Source organism: Nakaseomyces bracarensis, assembly GCF_045282275.1.
Source record: "Nakaseomyces bracarensis strain CBM3 chromosome Unknown Scaff12_0, whole genome shotgun sequence".
Taxonomy (NCBI): domain Eukaryota; kingdom Fungi; phylum Ascomycota; class Saccharomycetes; order Saccharomycetales; family Saccharomycetaceae; genus Nakaseomyces; species Nakaseomyces bracarensis.
The window spans coordinates 484,613-506,901 of record NW_027263958.1 but is presented as its reverse complement, the minus strand read 5'-3'; the positions used below and the strand labels follow the sequence as shown (position 1 = coordinate 506,901).

General features: G+C 37.8%; 5 protein-coding genes across 5 annotated transcripts; 3 read left to right on the top strand and 2 right to left on the bottom strand.

Moving 5' to 3' along the window:
• Positions 1–402: 402 nt before the first annotated feature.
• On the top strand, positions 403–2,316 carry VPS5 (sorting nexin 1; the record flags this gene model as incomplete). Its single annotated transcript, XM_071053814.1, has 1 exon — positions 403–2,316. The coding sequence occupies one exon, from the start codon at positions 403–405 to the stop codon at positions 2,314–2,316; it is 1,914 nt and encodes a 637-aa protein (XP_070910226.1).
• Positions 2,317–10,428: 8,112 nt separating this feature from the next.
• Positions 10,429–12,984, top strand: RAD4 (Rad4p; the record flags this gene model as incomplete). Its single annotated transcript, XM_071053813.1, has 1 exon — positions 10,429–12,984. The coding sequence occupies one exon, from the start codon at positions 10,429–10,431 to the stop codon at positions 12,982–12,984; it is 2,556 nt and encodes an 851-aa protein (XP_070910225.1).
• Positions 12,985–13,328: 344 nt separating this feature from the next.
• Positions 13,329–14,351, top strand: SPT2 (Spt2p; the record flags this gene model as incomplete). The annotated part of the gene is made up of 1 exon (XM_071053812.1): positions 13,329–14,351. The coding sequence occupies one exon, from the start codon at positions 13,329–13,331 to the stop codon at positions 14,349–14,351; it is 1,023 nt and encodes a 340-aa protein (XP_070910224.1).
• Positions 14,352–14,864: 513 nt separating this feature from the next.
• RPO31 (DNA-directed RNA polymerase III core subunit RPO31) lies at positions 14,865–19,241 on the bottom strand (the record flags this gene model as incomplete). The annotated part of the gene is made up of 1 exon (XM_071053811.1): positions 14,865–19,241. The coding sequence occupies one exon, from the start codon at positions 19,239–19,241 to the stop codon at positions 14,865–14,867; it is 4,377 nt and encodes a 1,458-aa protein (XP_070910223.1).
• A 613-nt stretch (positions 19,242–19,854) lies between these two features.
• ESF1 (pre-rRNA-processing protein ESF1) lies at positions 19,855–21,687 on the bottom strand (the record flags this gene model as incomplete). The annotated part of the gene is made up of 1 exon (XM_071053810.1): positions 19,855–21,687. One exon carries the CDS (start codon positions 21,685–21,687, stop codon positions 19,855–19,857), a length of 1,833 nt encoding a protein of 610 aa, XP_070910222.1.
• Positions 21,688–22,289: the final 602 nt, after the last annotated feature.

The following is a 22,289-nucleotide window of genomic DNA, read 5'->3' as shown; positions in this document are numbered from 1 at the left end:
TATAGGCTATTACCAAACAAGTTTCTACCTTAATACTATAGTAGTATAAGTAGCTAAGTAACCAACTATCACCGTATATCTCTCTGTATAGTTATCCAGTGCAAATATAACCAAATATTGGGCAATGCCAGTATTTCAATCATAGACAACGGTGGGGACCTCGAATTTTGCATGTTTCCCTTTTTAAGCTGTACGTGCTCTGTGACTCTTGGATTTTCAATCTAAAATCAATAATAAGCCCTTACAGTAATATCCTATATCAAGGATTTGACCTAGTCTGAACTATTGCTACTATATACACTCACACAAGAGGATATAAGGCTAGTTTATAGGGAGATAAGCTGTTGTGTAACAGAAGGTGAGCCTCGAAAAAGGTAAGGAAAGAAACAGTTTCACATAAAGATGGATTATGAGGATGATCTTAGTGCTCCAGTCTGGGATGACTTGAATCCGCCTACAGAAGTTATGGAAGGTACGGAACGTATGGTAGATACGGCTACATCTTCTGATCGTGAGGTAGAGGAAGGAAATGAAGAAGAACAGGAAGGAGAAGATGTCCAGCTATTTGAAGATAAGACTATTGGTGAGGAGATGGAGACACAGAGAGGGTTAATTAATGATTTAGCACCTGAAGAAGATCCTTTATCTGGTCTCCTGAACGGGTCCCCCAAGAAAGATCCCCTGGGTGCTTCTCTGTTTGATAGTCAGATCTCCCCTTTGATTGTTGCAGAGGAAGGTGATCAATTGGATAATACCAAGACTGCCTCGCCACGCAGGCATGGTGCGCCAAAGAAACTCTTTGATTCTTCTAGGATACGCTTAAACAGAAACTCTAGCGCTCAAAATGCCACGACAGATGCTGCTGTAATGGACCCTCTTGGAAAGGCGGAAAAGGAAAGGGAGTTTGTTGATGAGCCTTTAGATCAAGAGGAAGAAACTTCTAGAGATTCTAAATCTACTATATTTGAGCAGGTTGAAGGGCCTTTGTTCACAATTTCACCGAGAAAGCCCAACCCAATTGATAGAGATGATGTTGACAGTACGAAAGAACCAAATGTAGATGCACAAAATATAGACCACCAAGGAGATGAACAAGTAAAAGAAGAATTGGTGAAGTTTTCAATTGAAGTTAGAGATCCTATTACTGTTGGGACCGATTTAAGAGGGCATGTCGAGTACACGATTATCTCTGAATCAGAAATCTTACAACCTAATTACATTGAGTGTAAAAGAAGGTACAGGGATTTCAGATGGCTATATAGACAGCTACAGAATAATCATTGGGGTAAAGTAGTACCTCCACCACCCCAAAAAATAACTGTACTCTCGTTCAATCCAGAATTTATAGAAAAAAGAAGATCACAGATGCAACTGATGCTTCAACGTATCGCCAATGATCAGGTGTTACAACACGACCCTGACTTCCACATGTTCCTAACTTCTGAAAATTTCCGGGAGCAATCTAGGGAAAGAAGTTATGTTTCTGGTTCAAATGCCAATAATGACGACAGTGATCTTTCCGAGATCCACATCAGTGAAATAGAACTCCTTGGCCCCGAGGATGCTTCGGTTGTGATAAGAAATGGTGGCCTCGACAGTGACTACAAAAAAGGCTTCATGAGTTTATCATTTACATCTCTTCCGAAGTATAATGAACCTGATACTTTTTTTATTGAAGAGTTAGAGAAGGTCGAAAAATTAGAAGAAAGATTACAACAAATGCTAACCGCAGTTGAGTCCATCGAAGAACAGAGGACTAAGTTGTCAAGTTACACGTATGAAATGGCCAATCTAATTGAAAGCTTGGGTGCGCTGGACGTTTCTAAGGAGAGTTCAGATCTATGTTATGAATTAGCCGATACTCAAAAACGTGTCAAAGAATCGCTTGAGAGGGATGCCATCCAAGAAAATATTACTATGGGCTCAACACTTGATGAATATGTAAGATCATTGGCTAGCTTGAGAGCTGTTTTTAACCAAAGAGCAAGATTGGGATACCTTCTAGTAGTTGTAGAAAATGATTTAGTAAAAAAGAAGCAGGAAATGGGAAAATTGTTTAACAACAGTAAACAACCCACAAATAAGGAAAGATTCATTAAAACCAGAGACAACGTAAAGCTTGTTGAACGAAGAGTTTTACTAGTGAAGAAAGCATGGAGTGATATTGGAGTTGAAATTAGGAAAGAATTTGAAAAGTTTAATAAAGACAAAATGGAGGAGTTCCGTAATAGTATGGAGATTTCATTAGAATCGGCAATAGAATCACAGAAAGAATCTATTGAGCTTTGGGAGACTATGTACCAGAACAATTTATAAATAAAGTAGATAAATAGGAACTTATTTGTCAACATGCTCACAAAAAATATGACCAGTAAACGTTTTATGATAATTATATATTTTTATATGTTTCAAATACTAATAAGAGTTCATATAGAGGCATTAGATAATATGAGTGACGTTTTACTGATAATAATTGTATCTTTGTCATTAGAAAATAGTATACTTGAACTTCAAAAAATTGTATTTAAAGCCAATGTGACGTTGCATCTTTATACAATGATTGCCAAATATAGGCTTCACTAAGTAGCATTTCTATCTCATTTTCATCCCACGATTTCGTAGGTGGGTTTTGAAGGAAGGTAATAATTTCTTGAAAGTCCATAGATAATAATTGATCACTCCATTTAATTAAAAAAGCAGCGCAAACGAAAACATGAAATTCATTAAGAGATGATTGTGAGATTTTTGTATTATCTTGACTCTTCAACGCATTGGCAGATGCAGGTGATGAGAAATCCTTCGAGGGAGTACTGAAGGTAGAAACTCTGGGCTCGGTAGGTGTACGGGGTATTCCATACTCCGTAGATTGCGTATATGTGGCTGAGGTTTCAGAAGATGTTTCGGACAGATAAGTATCCCACATCCTGATAACAGCATGCATCTGGAATTCTCTCATTAGCAAACAATTCATCCATCTAAATGAGAATTGTATAAACTCAACATTTTCTTCCTGAAAATGATTATATAAATCTGAGTCAATTCTTTTCACTAGCTGACTTAAATTTTTGACCTGATTTAGGATACCCGGTTGTCCTTGAATATAGTTATCAGTAATTTGCTCTAATAGTTTCGTTAAACACCAAAATGTATCAGCTTCAACATTTTCCATTTGTTCAGGTGAGATGTAAGTATCTGGGTCAATGGTTTCAACATCATCAATTTGAGATGGTGTTAAGTATTCTGTTAAAAATGTTTCAAAAAAAGGTGTGGCAAGATCGTTTATCCCTTGAACATAACCACTTGCTGGGTGTCTAATAGCCCATAGATAAAGAATACGTTGTAGACTTGCCTGAACAGATTTGAATTGATACAATGCTATATGTGGGTTAGTTCTTGGTATATCAATCTCTATCTGATGCCAAGTAGGTTCATCTCTTGAGTGCTTATCGGAAAAAGTATGAGATAAACTGTCTCGATATTCCTTTCTTTTATTTTTCAGCAGGTTTTCTTGTCTTTTGATATTCGCCGGCAAATATCCAATCAGTAATTTCCACACAATAGGCCTGTGACATTTAGGAATACCATTCCAGCTAATTTGTCTTAGTTCTTGTAAATTAATCAGAGCCTTATTTTTCAAGATTGCATCAAACTTAGCAATTCTCTTCATTATAGAGTTCAGTTGTTGAACTTGCTTCTTGTCTTCGATCTCTTTCTGTGTCCTCAGTTCATCAGTTTCACTTCTATGGAGTTCTGGAAGTTGTGGATAAGAAACATTTTCTTTTGCTGTAGTATTCGTAACCATTGAAGAGGATGTCGACACCCTAGACAATGTGTTGGCTCTTGATATCTGCCTGGATCCAGATCCATAACCACCATTTATCATAGTAGGAATCGGAGAATTGTAGTCGTCTATAACCGCGCTCCAATCTTCATCCAGGTCCTTGAAATACTTCCCTGACTTCTTGTGGTCATGGCCCGAAGTCCTCCTACTTCCAGAATGTCCATGTCCATGTGTGCCATGAGAGTGTAACTTATACAAACCTAAACCACTAGTTCTAGGGCTTTCAGGCACAGATGTAGTGCTCATAGATAATGGTTTAACATATCTTAGGGGCGAATAAGAAGTAGAACTCTTCCGCGACGAGTTCTGTTGTTTAGCATACGCCTCGATGTTACCATCTGAAGATTTGAACATGGCTGCTGGAGTGGTCTGTGTATCGATCACATTCTTGTTACTATATGACCTTGCGCTCGTTGAAACCGTTGGAGATCCACTCAAAACGGGTGTCGATGGACTTGAGGGTAAACTACTAGACCTCTTCGATGAAGATGACACCTTCCATGACTTCATAAGACTAGTAACCAGTGAAGAGGATTCGTGATGCGAAGAAGTCCTTTCCTTCTCATACATTTGGTTACTTCCAGTCCTTACAACCATTTATCAATTAGATCAATTTTTATTCTCAGGTTTTGTTAGATAAAAAACGCTAGACTTCCAATATCAAATATTTTTTCAGGATTTCCAATGTTGAGAAACTTTCGTATTTTGAATGACTATGTTCGACAGATCACTATTATATTTGTATAGGCTTGCGATCCACAAAAGAAGGCCGAAATCAATCAAATCGAAATAAATAATACTGCACCAAATGCCTCGTTCTCTGTACAATTGACTTCAGTTAATCCCAGAATACCTTATTGTCAGTAATATAAAGCCTTGTAACCCACTTTCCTTACTTCCTTCGGACTTCACATCGCATAGCAAGCTAATATAGCAGTCTGCTTTTTGGTCCTTAAATTACAAAAAGGTGTCGTTTAAATTTAGATTTCAATATCATCATGTACGTAAAGCACATGTATAGACCTTATAATGATATATAATTAATAGATGAGCATGATATTAGTATACAAAGGGTTCTTTTATATATATATATAGAATGAATAGTGGATATATATACAAATGCAACAAAAATAATAAAACGAAAAAAAAAATGACCCTAAATTAATCGTATGTTTAGAGAATCATAGGTTTTCCTTTTATAATGTTCTTTTTATCTTTACTTTCTAAATGGTTTTTTTTTGCTTTAGTTCTTTCTCTGTTTCTTTGGAGCAGGTTCTTCGTCGATATCGTCTGCCGTTACGAAGTCCTCGCCGAAGGTGTCCTCCTGTTCTGATATATCACCATTTAGGTCGCCTTCGCTATCGTTCAAGTAATCTTCTTCGTCACCTTCTTCATCGCCATCCTGGTCGAACTTAGATTTCAGACCCTTCATCTTTCTAGTCTGCATCTTGTTCAAGTCCTGCTTACCCATGTGGATTCTACCTAGCTTATCACCCATACCGTCAATTTCGACATTCTTCTTCACCTTGACCTCGGTTTGCTTAGCACGCTTGTATGCTTCCTTCTCTAGCTCAGGAGATGGTGTACGTACTCTACCAATCTTGAAGTCTAGACGTGGTCCAACCTCATCAAGCTCCACACGTGGCAATGTCTTACCACCTTGCTCACTTCTGTAGGTTCTTAGCTTGTAGACTCTAAATAGGACATTTGGCAAGGGTTCACCCTCTTGGAAATCACCCTGGATAGTCACCGAGACCACATGTTGCAAACCCGCAACATCAGCCAGATCTGTGACTTGGCCCCTGAAGAAATCCAAGAACAGAGACTTGACATGCTTGTATACCGGGTGTGTCTCGAACGCAGACCCTTGGAAACTGAACATGGGCTTCAACCCCACGGTAAACGTCCTCTTCCTGAAATCAGACAACAGCTTGAAGTTCTCAGCGATTTGCAACTCAATCATATCATAGATTTTGTATCCGAACGTACGCACAAACGTAAGATTGTTCTTACGCTTCTTAGAATTCGTAGCCAATACCAACAGAGACGCATCGTTCTTCTCACTGAAGAACTCAAGTGGCTCTGGGTCCTCAAAGGGAAGCACATTGTTCTTCTTGTTAAACCTCTTGATATCAGGCTTCTTCAATGCACTAAGATCAACCATTATATCGTGCAGAGCCTTGTTAGACGTCTGTCCAGGAATGAACAGAGCCTGCTTAGTGTTCTCAACCAGCTTAGACTCCTTCTTCTCCAAAGCCCTCTTGGCTCTAGCATTCTTTGGCTTAACTGTCCTAATCATTCTTCGACTCTCCTTTAACAATACCTATATAACTTATGATTGCATTTTAAATATAAACTAAATCAAAACTGCGTTTATTATAAACCAACCTTGCGATGAGCATCGCAAGATTTTTTTTTGGCACTGAGAAAAAATTTTTGAGTGCCCAAAAAAACATCCGCACACATGAAAATTTTCCATCGTGGTGTGTGATGTATTGATTATATTATTATATTATTATATTATTATATTATTATATTATTATATTATTATATTATTATATTATTATATTGTTATTATATTTATTTTTGTATTGTTATTATATCATGTTGTATTATTATATTATGTTGTATTATTATGTTGTATTGTATTATTATATTGTATTATATTATTGTTGTATTATTATTATTGTACTATATTTATTATATTATAGCGTATTATTGTATTATTATATGACTGGTTTATTACCCTAATATAATATCAAGTTCTATAGTGTCTTAGTATATCAATGTATAGCTCTATATAACTCAGTTTGTAAATACTTAATTGCAATATAGTACTCGTAAGAAGGGATGATAGTTGATATATTGTATAAAAAAACTGTATAAAGTGTAAAACTGTATAATTCTATTGTATAGTAACAATTCTATCGCTATAGGAGTATAATTGCAACAAGCTTCTATTTCCTCCAGTCCCCTTGGGCGGCTCTGGTTCTGTTGAGGCCGAGTCTTAGGTTGACAAGTTCGGAAATGGTCTTGTTGACTTTGCAGGAGTCCTCCGCCAACTTGAAGTCGTGGGCTAACTTAACAATGTAGCCGTTGATGTATTCAATCTCAGTGTCTCTCAAGTAAAGCGTGTCCTGTCTCATGGAGCTGCTGTTTCTCTCGTTCACCACACAACCGCAGTCTACAACCTCTTTGACCATATGGTCCACCTGGAGCACATCGTTCACACCCAGCGTTGGATACTGGTCATTACCTTGGTACTTGCGGTCGTAATCAAAGAGCGGTTTGTAAGCTACTCTTAGGACACTAAGACATTCATCGATGATGGAGCGGAACACAGGGCTGCAGTGGTCTACCATCTCACCGTTGACACAATCAACAATAGCGGTAACTGGGTTCATACAGCTATTGATCAGGAACTTGAACAATTGCCCCAGCAGCATCTCCTGGTACGTCATATGCTCTATACCAAAGTCCTTGGCCAACTTGGGTTGTGTCAACAATTTGATTAGCTCATTCTCTGTATCACGCTTGACAAAATCAACTGTTTGGATCATATCACCTTCGGACCAGGGCAATCTGGCAATCTTCATACCAACCCACCCGGCATGGTTGTATATGAAACCTTTGTCCTGGTAAACACCATGGGAGATTACACCTTGGAATAGGTTAGGCTTCGATGAGTTGTTAAATACTTCTTCCTTTAAAACTTCAAGAACTCCCAACCCATTTTGAATCAAAATAATGTTCGTCTCATTGTCAATGTATGGTAGGTATGGTGCTATAGCCTCCTTCGTTTGGTAGGTCTTAGTAGTGATGACCAAGTTTTTGATCTTCTCACCACCAAACTTCTCCGGACACTCACTTCTCTCGATATCGAAAGTGTACAATGGCTTATTGCTCTCATACAACTTACGGATACCGATCTGGCTTTTGAACTCATTCTGGAACCTGTTCAACTTCTCCTCAGACCTAAACAGTGGGATCAACATCGCATTGCTGAAACGTAGCAAGTCAACTGCTAACACAGTACCCATGGCACCAAGGCCCAGGATATGAACAATAGGTCTATTAACAGTCATTTTATATATTTATAACCAAGCCAATTTACTCAGTTTCCCTCTTATCTAACAATTTTTTATCAAGATCAGAAACCCTGGTTTTAATTCAACATTAATTTATAAAATTATCAATTGAACTTTCAACACCGTTCCCACAGTTCTTTCTTTCTTTCTTTCTTTTTTTTCCATACGTCACTCACAGTTTTAATTAAGTTTAAGACCAATTTTAGTCATACCAGACTTGTCTACATATGATTTACATACCAATTCATTTTATAATAGTTTGTCTCTTCTTTATATTAAAGTACATGTTGATATTTAGTAACTTCTCTTAAGCAAAAAAAAGAAAATCACTTTGTCAATGGGAGAAATAAAATGCATTTATCTTTTTTGCACAATACGGTTCATTTGGATTTAAATATATAGTAACTCTTCTTCTATATGGTGTGGATAAAAATGTATGGGACACAATGCTTACAATTCACCCTTAACGACGGCAGCACTCTTCAAGTCTCTAGCAGTGACTCTTAGGACACCATCCTTGTTAACATTGAAAACGATTTCTAGACCGTTCTTGACGTCCTTTATACCTAGTTCCATTAGTTTTGTACTTAGAGTGTAAAGCTTTTCTCTGATGACTTCTGGTTCGTCGTCGGACCATTCTTCACTGTCTTCTTCATCTTGTTCATCCTTGGCCTCTGGCTCAACAGTCTTCTCGGAGATGTGGTGTTCACCTTCGTAAACACCAATCAGGAGGTCACCCTTAGCATTCTTCAAGGTGATCTTCTTCTGGACTGGGTATGAGGTCTCTGGTAATAGTACTGGATGGAACTCACCGTGGGCACCGACTAAACCGATGGCCTTTGGCAAGTGTGGAGTGTTCAAGACGATTGGTTGTAAAGCCTCAGCCAATTCATCCTTATCGTAGTTAGCCAATAGACCAGCTTGCAAAGCAGCACCAGAGGAGTTCAACTCGTTTGGATAGTTGGAAGCCTTTTCGTTTTGAGGACCTAGAATCTCGACGGATTCTGGGAACATGAACTCTAGGTTAGAGGCCAACTTTGGAGTAAAAGAGACACCACCGGTCAAAAGGACAGCTTGGATGTCTAATGGATCTAGCTCAGCCTTGGAGATAACACCGTCGATAAAGGAGACGAACTGAGAGAAGACCTTATTAGCGGTCAACTCGTATCTCATTCTGTTGATGGAAGTGTGGTAGTCGAAACCGTCAGCTAGGGAGTCGATAGAGATGGTGGCGGTAGTAGCGTTAGACAAGGTCTTCTTGGTCAAGATAGCATTGGCTCTCAACTTAGCTAAGGATCTAGCGTTCTTTCTTGGGTTACATTGATTGGTCTTTTGGAAATCGTTGGCGAAGTATTCGATCAATTCGGTATCTAAGTTGTCACCACCCAAGTTGAAGTCGTGAGCAGTAGCCAAAATGGTGAAGATACCGTTACGGATAGCGATGACAGCAGCATCGGATCTGACACCACCAAAGTCAGCGACGACGACGTTAGCGTCCTCCTTGAATGGGTACTTCTCGACATGGGCCAAAAGAGCAGCAGATGGCTCGTTGATGAACTGTAGAACCTGTAGACCGACCTTAGAGGCACAAGCCTTCAAAGCAGCCTTCTGTTCCTCGGTGAAGTTAGTTGGAACAGTGACGACGGCCTTGGACACGGTAGAACCGATGTAGTCCTCGGCAGCAAGCTTCAATTTGTTCAAGTGTCTGGAGACAACCTCGTCAACAGTCAATCTCTCCTCCTTCTCACCACGGGCAATAACGAAACCGGCCTTACCGTCAACATCAACAACTGGAGCACCAGCAGCACACTTGGAACCATCACACTGGTCAAATGGCAAACCAATGAAATCACGGAAGTTGATGATAGTGTTCTTAGGGTTTCTGACTAGCTGCTGAAGAGCTTGACCACCATGGTACTCATCCTCACCGACATAGGACAAAACAGATGGAATAGCACGCTCACCGTCTGGGTTAGCAATCACATCGACATCGTTCTTTGGATTGATGTAAGCAATCGAGGAGGAAGTGTTACCAAAAGAAATACCAATAATTGGAGATGACATAGTTATTGTTCTGTTTTGATTTTAACCGTATATTTCACAGGAACAACTAAATCCAAATATAGAGCTCATCGAATTCATCACCACTAATTTTAAACATACTGGAAAATTTTCAGTGAGAGATGCCCAAAATTAAAAAGGATTTCGTATAGAGATATATTACACGTGAATTTTCACTTATATATTTGCGATGAGCTTCTAAGATTGAACTATTTGCAGCATATTGAATGATATTGGGAATACGTTGGGGGGAGCTGATAAGGTAATGATCATATTTCACTGTATTTATTACGTGATTTACTTAATATAGCTGCTGCCTTTTTTTTTTGGTCTTAAGCAGATTTTAGAAAACTTTGTTGGTATATTAAAATTTTAAGGGGAGAGAAAACATTGGGTTTTAATTCCACCCCCTCGTTATCAATAAAGAGTAGTTCAGATATGGGCGAACATATACCTAGTGAGTACTTTGAGCTTATACGAGATGTGTTGAGGAAGAGGCCTCGTGAGGAGACGAGGCCGTTGAAGAGGAAGAGGAAGAAGAATACGAAGGCAAATCAAGTAGGAGAGCGTTCTTCAATTGAAGCACCTGTGATATTAGATTCTAGTGGGGAGGAGAGTAAAGATGTTATTAATTTGGACTCTGACGATGATGAAAATGACAAAGCAAATAGAGATGAAAATGATCAAGAGGAAGACTATGAAGAGGAGGATTATGAATCAGAGGAGTTTGAAGATGTAGATAGAGTGGTTTTACCTCGAGGAGATGTGTCTGTCACCATTGATAAGAATACCCAGAGGGATAATGCTAAGACAAAGAATACAAAGAGGACGAATGTGGAGAGAAATGTGTGCTCCAATGAAGAGAGGAAGTACAGGAGGGAAATGCACTGTCTATACCTGTTGTGTCTTGTAGCTCATGGCCATGTGGTGAATCATTGGCTCAATAACTCTAAGATGAACGAGAAACTTAGCAACTTGGTTCCGGATAAAGTATTCCAACTTTTACACCCAACAAAGGACGACGAGATGCCCCTTAGAAGTACTAGAAAACTGCTAGATGGTCTAAAAAAAGCGATGGAGTTGTGGCAGAAACATTGGAAGATAACCAGACGTTATGAGGGATATACATGCTATATGAGGTATTGGGACGAATTGAAGGGGTGCAGCAAGCTATCAAAGACCTTAACTAAGACAGAATATATCAAAAATATACTGAAAGGTGTCGGCAACAAAGATCTTGCTACGCAAGGGTTTGTGGCATTATTGAGATCATGTAATGTCAATGCAAGGTTAGTATTGTCGTGTCAACCACCAGACTTTACCAATCTAAAACAAAAATTTGGATCTGAGAAGAAAGTATCTTATGAGGATATGACTAAATATCCAGTATTTTGGTGCGAAGTGTGGGATAAATTTGGCAAAAAGTGGATAACTATAGATCCTATGTGTTTAAAAACCATCGAGCAAGTACGATACTCCTCTAAACTAGAACCTAAGGGAGCCGGTCCTAGTAAAAGAAATATTTTACGATACGTGATAGGGTATGACAGAAAAGAAGGTTGTCGTGATATAACAAGACGATATGCGCAATGGTATAATTCCAAAACGAGAAAGAAAAGAATAACAAAAGACACCAGTGGTATGATGTGGTTTGAGAAGCTCTTGAAAGCGTTCCATAAAAGAAAAAGGACCAAGATAGACGATTTTGAAAATGATTACTTTGAAGATAGGAATGAAAGTGAAGCAATGCCCGACAATATGCAAGATTTCAAGAACCATCCGTATTATATCCTAGAAAAAGATCTTCGACAAAACCAAGTACTCAAAGCAGGTTGCAAAGAATGTGGTTACTTAAAGCTCCATAACAAAGCCAATCAAGTATTGAAAGTATTCCACAAGCGTGATCTCCTTGATTTGAAGACTGCTAGGCAGTGGTATATGGAAGGTCGGATCTTGAAAACACGAGCTAGATCATTGAAAACAGTGACCAAGAAGTCGTTTAGGCCCACTCAACCTGGTGAAGAAGAAGAAGAAGAAAGACTATACCAATTTGATGATACTGAATTGTATGTCCCACCACTAGCTACTAGAAGTGGTGAAATTGAAACCAATACTTTTGGCAACATCGAAGTCTTCGTTCCATCGATGATCCCGCAGAACTGTTGTCTTATCGAGAGCCCAGTCGCAGTAAAGGCGGCAAGTTTCATCAAAGTTAAATTTGCCAAGGCTGTTACCTCTTTTAAATTCGAAAAGGGGAAAACTGTGAAACCATCCATAACTGGAGTAGTGGTTGCATTGTGGTACAGGGACGCTGTAGTAGAAGCTATTAACGGCTTAGTCCAAGCCCAAGAAGAGGAGAAGGCAGCTGAACATGAGCTAGAGGCTCTAAGAGGGTGGCATAGTTTATTAACGAAATTGAGAATTAAAAAGAAACTTAACACAGAATATGGTAAAGTCAGCGATGAGACCTCTGGACCTGTTATTTCACAGCACCGTATTAAAAATAGATTTGATGAAGACGTTGAATATAGTCCAACCGGTGGCTTCCTTATCTCGGACATTCAATACGACAAGGATGCTGCTAGAGAAGACGAAGAGGAGGTACAAGACGAGGATGAAGATGACATGAGAGTAGGTGGATTTATACCTCGAACTGAAAATGAGGACGAAGATGACCTACAAGCAGGTGGATTTCTACCTCAGACCGCAAATGACGAAACAGAAGGTAGCTTCACAGAAGAAAATAATGACGAGGTCGGAGGAGGCTTTCTACCCCCCCATATATATTCACATGATAATGATAACATCGACTCTCCAGGAGAGCACGGTGGATTCATCGCTGATAAAAAAATAGACCAAGATGACCTGAGCAAAAACCAAGGATCCCAAGATATCGATGATACTGAAGCGCACGACATCCAGGACCAGGATGCCCATCTGGATGAAGATTACAAAGACTTCATGGACGAGCTTGATATATCAGACGAGGATTAAATAGATGGTTTTTGTATTTATTGTTATATCTCATTTGTAATAATATAATGTTTTACGAAACTTTAATTGGAATTTTTGCTCTTTAAATTGTTTATTTTGCTTAATTATAAGATAATTATGGCATAGGTCTTCAATAGTTGCACAAAAGCTGTAGGTCAAGGACCAATAGAGTTAACAGTAGAGGCGCTGAATAGGCTATAGTTACTTAGGTTTTGTTTTCTTTTTTTGTCAGGACAGAGAGGGGGCTCTACTAGTTAAAATAGAGACATTTTAGAGAGGATATACACCATAGTTAAATAATCAGAGGTTTCATTTGAATTTGGTTAGATATACGTTTAAAAGGTATGAGTTTTCTATCAAAGCTTTCTCAGTTGAAGAAGACAGCTCCTAAGACTGTCATATCTAAGGATGAGGAGAAGATGAAGCCGACAGATATATCATTATTACCGGAAAACTATGTTCGGGAGGAAGATCCTGCGGTTAGGAGGCTTAAGGAGCTGCGGCGACAGGAAATATTGAAGAACCCCGAGCTTGCCAAGAAGAAGAAGGCCACGCCGAAGCGGACATCTGCCGGTGGAAGTAAGTCGACTAAACACGACAAAAATGATGATAATATGTTGGTGTCTAGATTTAAACGGAAAGTAGGTTCAGTGAAACCAGCTGTGCCGATGGAGTTAAAGAAAAAACCTGATCCGATCAAAAAACTCTCCTTCGAGGAACTAATGAAGCAAGCAGAAAACAACAATATGTCTACAGCAACTGTGAATCCTCCTCCTACAAAACCAACACTTAAAACTTCATCTGTGCCGGCAAGCTCTAGACTAAGCAAGCCTGGTTTCAAGAGTTCAAGGACCAAGACAGCTACGAAAGTTAAATCTACTTCACCTACAGTTCCAGAAGCCACATCTATCACATCGAAGAAATCACAGCCAAAACCGAATAATCGCCCAGCAGTTAAAATTGGACTACCTAAATTTGCACAACCTAATGAACGTATAAAGAAACGGTTGGATAAAAGGAAACATCAAGAGCAGCGAAGAAAGAACAGTTATGAATATTCTGATGATGATATGGATGATTTCATAGAAGATGACGAAGAAGAGGATTACAGACAAACAAGAGATCCTGGTTATGATCGTGATGAAATTTGGGCTATGTTTAATAAAGGTAGGAAGAGATCATATGCAGATTACTACGAAGATGAAGATGAAGATGAATTTGATGCTATGGAAGCTAATGAAATGGAGATTCTGCAGGAGGAAGAGGAAGCTACAAGAATGGCAAGACTTGAAGATAAGAGGGAAGAGGCTTGGTTGAAGAAACATGAAGCTGAGAAGCGAAAAAAAAAACTCAAATCTAATAAATAGACAATCTTGAAAAGTTGTAAATATGCATAAAAAATGTTCACATATATTATCCATTCAGCTACGTAAAGGTCTGGCTGATATTCTGAGCATACCATATATCAAATTAATATACCTAGCATAATGATATTATTATATAAGTTACTTGTTTAAGTCAAAAGTTCCGTTAACCATAAGTTTCCATAACCTTTGAATGGAATGAAGCTAAGAACTGTATTAATAAACGTAACTAATTAATAAGCCTTGTTGGCGCAATCGGTAGCGCGTATGACTCTTAATCATAAGGTTAGGGGTTCGAGCCCCCTACAGGGCTATTAATTTTTTCTATATCAGATATATTAATCTGAACTCCTGATAGTTTTACTCCATTTAAGTATTATAATATTACTTCCTCAGTTTTAGTATTACACAGAAAGGTTTCTAATTATTATTATTATTAATTTTTCTTTTCTTGTTACCGTTAAATACATTATACACCGAAAAAATAATTTAATGAAATTATATCTCCTAATATGCCTATGTTGTTTTTTGTGTAACATTACCAGTTAAACTCTCAAATAAAGTTCTCTTAGGCATTAACTGCTCTTCTGATATGTTAGTATTCTTAACAACCTTAAATGAACCTGTACCAATTGACATAGTTTGACCCAAAATGATACATTCTGAAACACCCTCAACTGCATCCTTCTTCATATAAAAGGCAGCATCAAACAAATGATCAGTCGTTTTCTCAAAAGAAGCCAGTTGTAATACAGAGTCTCTCATCTTACTCAAACCAAATCTTGTAATACCCAGGACTTCACCTTTGAAAGTCATAACATCACCTAATAACTGAATATGACGAGGATCAACACTCATACCGTGATTACTCATCGTGTAGTCAATTTCGCCAATAATACTTGATCTAGCAGCTTCAATACCTAAAACATTCACAATTTCAAGAACGTGATTTGTAGCAGTTTTAGATCCAATAACACCATCAGTACACATAACATCTCTAAGACCATAACCTTCGACCAAAAGTTCTCTTTTGCCATCATCACGTATATTAATAACAGCTCTAGCAATATCATTGAGACCCTTAACTACGATGTCTGGTAGGGCCCTACGAAGGATTTGCATTCTATAAAATACCTCATTCTCTACTGGATCCTTCAATGAAGTTGAAGATTTGGCATTGTATCCTTCAGGGAAAACATTGATCGCGATTTTATCCTTGCCTAATATAGTAACATCTGACGTCTGGATTTTGAGTTTAGGCGCTTTTGAAATTGCTACAGCAATATCTTCAATTGTCAATTCTAATTGAAGCTTATCAATAGTATTTAAATCCACCCTGACCTGTAGAAAGGCCATATTTTCCTTATAAACATCTTGAATGTAATAACATACATCCGAAAGTAATGTTTTTTCTATTCTACCCTTCACAACTCTAGCTGCTCTTTCATCATTATTATTAACAAGTACAGCATTAATAATCGGAGTGGAAATAACCTTTGATGCATTAATAATTTCTTTTATACGAGGAACACCAAGAGTAACGTTCATAGAAGCAACACCAGCAAAATGGAAAGTCTTTAATGTCATCTGTGTACCAGGTTCACCAATAGATTGGGCACCAATTGCACCAACAGCTGTACCAGGCTCAACCTTCGCCTTATGATACTTGGAAATTGCAATTTCCAGGAACTTCTTGACACTCTTTTCTGTGATTCTGTACAATTGTGAAACAGAATTTTTAACAATAGTATCAACATTAGCATCAGCATCTTCCAAATCTTCACTTTCGAACCTTTCGGCCATATCGCGAAGACCTCTAGATATTCTTAATTTTGCTAAAACCTCTGCCTTTTTATATATATATTCTCTTAGAGAGGCATAGAATGATCTTTCAGCATCATGACGATCAACATACAAATCTAAACCTTCTTCCTCAAGTTTTACTGTATTCCCTAGAGTGTCATATCTTATCAGTTTCTTTTCTAATGGTCTCAACACTTCTTCCACATTTTCTTTAATTTCATATGGTAACAAACCTCTTTCAGATATATCAAAAGTGATATTGTATGCATGATCCCATGATCTATTGAAATTGACTGGTTGTGCATTTCCTTCCATCTCTAATGGGTCTAAACCATCACCACCGTAAATAAATTGAACGACACCATTTGAAGACGTCCTTACAGTATTATCGTATTGTAGAGACAAGTCTTCTAAAGACTTCATCAAACGACGTGACATATAACCTGTTTCAGCAGTCTTAACAGCAGTATCGACCAAACCTTCACGACCGGAAATGGCATGGAACAAAAATTCTGGAGGGGATAGACCACTGAAAAAAGAATTTCTCACAAAACCTTTAGATTGTGGGGTCTTAGAGTTCTTTGGGAAATGAGGTAGAGAACGATCTTGGAAACCATCAGGAACACGATTACCTGAAATAATTTGTTGACCAACAACAGCAACCATCTGTGACACATTAAGGGTAGAACCTTTAGAACCACATGTAGCCATAATCAATGGCGCATTGAGGTTGTCTAATTCGTTAATACAAACATCACCAACTTCTTCTCTAACTTTCGATAGCAAACCACCGATTTTTGCTTCTAGTGTTTCTTCTTCATTACAACCCGGCTGCGTTTCTAACTTACCTTGGTTATATAAGTTAATTAATTCATCACACTTGGCATAAGCAATTTCAACCATATCTTCCTTCTTCTGTTTTAAGTCATCAGCTGGAGTAACATCGCTAATACCAATCGAAAACCCTCTATTACCCAAATACCTAGCGCACATCTTAGCCATTCGGTTCATTGCTGCTGCAGCTTCCTGGGGACCATAATCTCTTAGAATTGTGTAAAATACAGAGTGTTTCTTACCGTCACCTAAAACAGACTTATCCATAACACCACTCAGAATATTGGATCCCCTGATAACAACAAAACCATCATTTTGAGATAATTCATTTGGATAATGTTTTTGTTTTGGTGGGATATAGACTTTATTCTTTGCATCCAGATTAATTTTTACAGGTGATTTTTGATTTGGTTTAATAAGTAATGAGAAAACTTGCTTACCAGTCCATAAATAGCAAGGCTTCATTATTGCAGGAGGAGGGATGTCAAACCTCAAATTACCGTCTGACATCATAGATAGTAATTGTGTTAAAGAAGCTCTATCGAAAAAGGAATCTTTATGTGAAATTAGGTACGAACCTGTTATAAAATCTTGTGTTGCTGCGATAATTGGTTCACCAGATTTTGGCGTCAATAAGTTATTTTTTACGCCCATCAAATTTATCGCTTCCGCCCTGGCCTCTTCGGTTTGAGGTACATGTAAGTTCATTTCATCACCGTCAAAATCTGCATTATAAGGCGTACAAACACATTCGTTAAGTCTGAAAGTTCTCCATGGTCTAATTTTGGCATAATGCGACAGGATTGATAACCTATGTAGAGAAGGTTGACGGTTGAACAAAACAACATCACCATCTTCTAGATGTCTTTCAACAACATCTCCAATTTGAAGATTATTTGCGAGTTTAACCCTATCACCATATCTCAAATTTCTTCTAGCCTCTTCATTTCTTTTTAACAAGTAATTAGCACCAGGATGTTGTGATGGTCCATTTATGACTAGCTGCTTCAGTCTTTTTATGTTGTATCTAGTGACCTTTTCAGGGAATGTTAAAACTTTGGCAACTAAGACAGGAACTGCCACTTCGTCGATGGATAAATTTGGATCCGGCGAAATAACCGTTCTACCTGAAAAATCCACTCTTTTACCTGACAAATTACCTCTAAATCTACCTTGTTTACCTTTCAAACGCTGACAAAAACCTCGTATTGGTTTGACTTTACCCCCTCCAGTGGAAGATCCCGGCAGCATAGCTGGGTTAACAGAATCTGAATTGATATACATAGCGACAGTTAGTTGTAAGTAGTCCCAGTGTTCCATCATATTGTTAATTGAGATACCTTTTTCCAAACCAGCTTTAATTAAGGATGAAGTCCATACAACTTCTGTTAGCTTTACAGTTAAATCATCTTCATTAGATGCTGGGGAGTCTTGCATCATCACAGAGGGTCTGATACATACCGGTGGTGCTGGTATATATCTCCAAATGTAGGTCTCAGGTCTTCCTGCTTTGTTAGTTGAATCAATACCTAATAATTCACAATCTTCGGGTAAAATTTGCTTAAACAAGTTCAGTGTCTTTAATGGATTCAAATCATCCGTTGCTCTTTTCACATATCTTTCCAACTCTGGATTATGCATTAAAACTTCTTTCCAATCACCAACCCATCTGTCCTTTTCTGGTGCTGCTTTCTTACCTACCCAACGAAAGGTATCATGAATGATTTTAAGAGAAGCAGTACCTGCACCAGCAGCAGCCTTTTTAACGACACCGTTAAGAGCACCACAATGTAGACATCTTCTTTGTTTTTTACATTGATCCAAAACTTTCTTTAACAATGCCATTCGTCTTAGATTGTCTACGCCTGGTCTTCGTAGCTCAGACAAGAACTGCCTCTTATCTTGCTCGCTTAATAATATGGATGAACAAGTTTTACAAATACCTTGCAATATTTGAATTGTAGCCTTGAAATAACCGACATGGAAAACAGGTAAAGCCAACTTAATATGACCAAAATGCCCATGACATGATGCTAAATTACCATGACAAGTCATACATTCCATACTAGAGGCCGAAACACCCATCCTTGGATCCAATGCACCACCTTCCTTTGGGCTACGATTTTTCTCTAAATCAAATAAATCTCTCGAGGAGATTTCTACCTCAGACTGGGCTACAATGTCGGCAGGGCTAAGAGCACTGAACTCTAGACCACTGATCTTTTTTGGTGTTTCACCAATAACAACTTCCTTCATTTTATTCTTATTTATATCCTAATAGCATTAACAGGAGATGAAAAAAAGCTTCTATAATTTGGAAGTTTGTTTTCTTATTTTGGTATATTGTAGATAAAATTCACAACACTTTACTTATAAAGTTACAGGCTAATAAACTGTCTAGTAAAACTCCCGTCCAATTAAGTCTTTTTTTTTTATTTTTTTTTATTAAAAAGTTTTTAAGAAATTGGACTTAATAATTGACCACAAAACAAAATAGTTAAGAAAAAAAGATAGATAACTATTTATTAATGTTCCAGTAATAATACTTGAAGTTATCGCAGATGTATTGTTTATAACTATTTATAAAATCTATATTATAACTCGATGAGATGAGATCAAAATTTTATTATTTCACTTTTTTCAATGGGTGCTCATCGCTTTGAAAAATTTAACATCGTCGGGATGGAAAAAAAAAAAAAAAAAAAAAATTGCGACGCGATGAGGTAATTCTATACGTGTATAAAATAGTTCTATTTGGCTTACATCTAGCTAGTATAAAGCCAGTGAATAGAACTAGTAGCTCCAATTTTAAAGATTGTATGGATTGTATTATATTTAAGAATAATTATTACTATACATATGCTTTTCCTTATTTCTTTGACTTCTTTTTAGATTTTAGTTTCTTCACAATTGTGTTAACATCATCCGAAGATTTAGCCGAGTCTTCACCTTTGTGGTCTCTTGCACGTTTCCTACGTTCTTTTAGAATCTCCTTCATAGCTTGCGTCTCTTTGAATTCTGGTTGAGAGGGATCAATGGCAAAATCATGGTCCTCGAACATCTCCTTGAATCTTGGATCATTCAAATTAGGTTTGAAATTATCTTCAACAATCCTTTGTTTCTTTTGGAATTTTCCTTTCTTATGTTTCTCTTTTTCTGATCTGAGAATTTCATTCATATTGAAATGTGCTTTACTATTGATACCGGAATCCGCTTCATTTTCATCCATCATTAGGAGTTCTAACTCTGCCTTCTTCTTATCAGAAAGTTCTTCGACATTGTTCTTTGATTTTAGCTTTGCACGCTTTTCTTCTTCTGATTTTTGCTTCAATTCTTTTAGCTTTTGTTTCCTGGCCTTTCTTCTTTCTTTCTCCTTCCTTCTTATCTTTTCAATAGTAGTTTCTTCGGACTTCTCATTTTCATCACCAGATTCTTGTGCTTGTTCATCCAATCCCGGAGTGAAGGTAATTTCCATATCCATTCCATCTTCTCCATTATCTTTTTCTTTCTTACCAATGTCAAGACTTTGACCAACCAATGCCTTCAGTTTATTCTTAGTCTCCTCGTTTCCTTCTTCTTCAGATTCGTCACTGTCAGAGGCAAGATAAGCTTTGAAATCCATGTCCTCAATTTCCTTTTGAGTAAATGCTCTCTTGGCTATCTCTACTCTGTCAACTGGGGTTTCATCCCAAGTTAGCTTAACGTTGGAGTGTTGTAAGGCATCTGTGCTAAACTGATGTGGTTTGTAATTCTTAGGGACTGAGTTACAGGAATCCGTAGGTTCATCGTCAAAAGTCATATCATCTGGGACATACCTCAAGTCAATAATGTTAGCAGTGGACTCGTATTCGGTACCATCACAGTTTTCATAAATAGCCTTAGCGCTCTCTACATTGTTACAGTATACAACCGCATAGTAATATCTCAAACGATCCAATTGATACTGGCGAAGGGCCTTCTTATCAACTTGATCATCGGCATCACCCTCTTCATATAGATCCTTAACGTCGACATCTGAATCATCATCGTCGCCATTTTTACCATTCTTCTTCTTCTTCTTTTGGAACAATTCCTTTGGTGGACCTTCAACTTCTTCTCTTTGCATCCTCTCCTTACCAAATTCACTTGGATATATACAGATTTTTTCAATTTTACCACCTTTTGGAACGAAACTGGAAAAAGTAACCATCATATCAGCTGCTCTAACATGGTCCCAGTCTAGATTCACCACAGCCAACGTCTTACTAGCATCACCGCTCTCGACCTGAGTCTCTTCGGTAGCGGTCTCCTCAATTTCACTGTCGTAATCACTGTCCCCAGAAGCCTCAGAATCAGAGGATGTCAGCTCATCTTCAGAGCTAACATAGTCACTGGGTACCTCACCTCTAGCACGATCAATGACTTTCTTCGCAGTAGCAGTATCTTCATCACTAGAAGAAGAATCACTGTCTTCGTTTTCCTCCGCAGCACCGTCTTCTTTCTCGAAGTACTTGTCAAAATCTTCTAAATCCTTCTTATTCTGACCACCAGCCCGCAATTTCCTACCATACTTATCCACTTTGGCCTTCTTCTCTATCTCCAAATCCTTCTTACTGAAACGATCGTCTAACTTAATTTTTAGTCCCTTAGCATTTGTCTTCTTAAACTTAGGATCATTGTAGATCCTAGCAAATCTAGCATCAGTACTCTTCCCGTCACTCATTTAGCAAGAAAGTATTAAGGTTTTATTCTTAGGTTCTAATTGTAATGTTTCCTAATATAAGCAAACGCTAACAGCTACTTATACAATGGCCCAATTATCCAATACCCTGCCACTACCATTGTTAAAGAATCAATGGCATGGGCCCTTTTGCGATGCTCATCGCAAAATTTTTCATATTTTCCAAAAAAAATTTTCACAAGCTCATCTCCCTTAGAAAGTGCCGTAGCATCACTGGATTAATATACATATTTGTTAATAAATTCAATATATATCTATGAATTATGTATTAGATCACTACCATTTAGTGAATGGAAAGCTATGTGGTCTTTGTCTTAGCATCTAAATACTATATCAACCACATAAATCCTATTTCCTTAATGAATTTTCAGTCTTAGTATTCCTTATGAATGCTTTCTTGAAATTATAAGAGATGTAGCAGGTTCAGAATTCGAATGTTAATGTAATGTAATTAAAAACACTATATCCAACACACATGATTCAGCCATTCACGATTTATATGTCATAGAGTGCCCCTACTCTGGCTACTAGCTTGAGAAAAATTATATTATTATTAAGCCCTTTCGTATCCCTTGCTACTATAG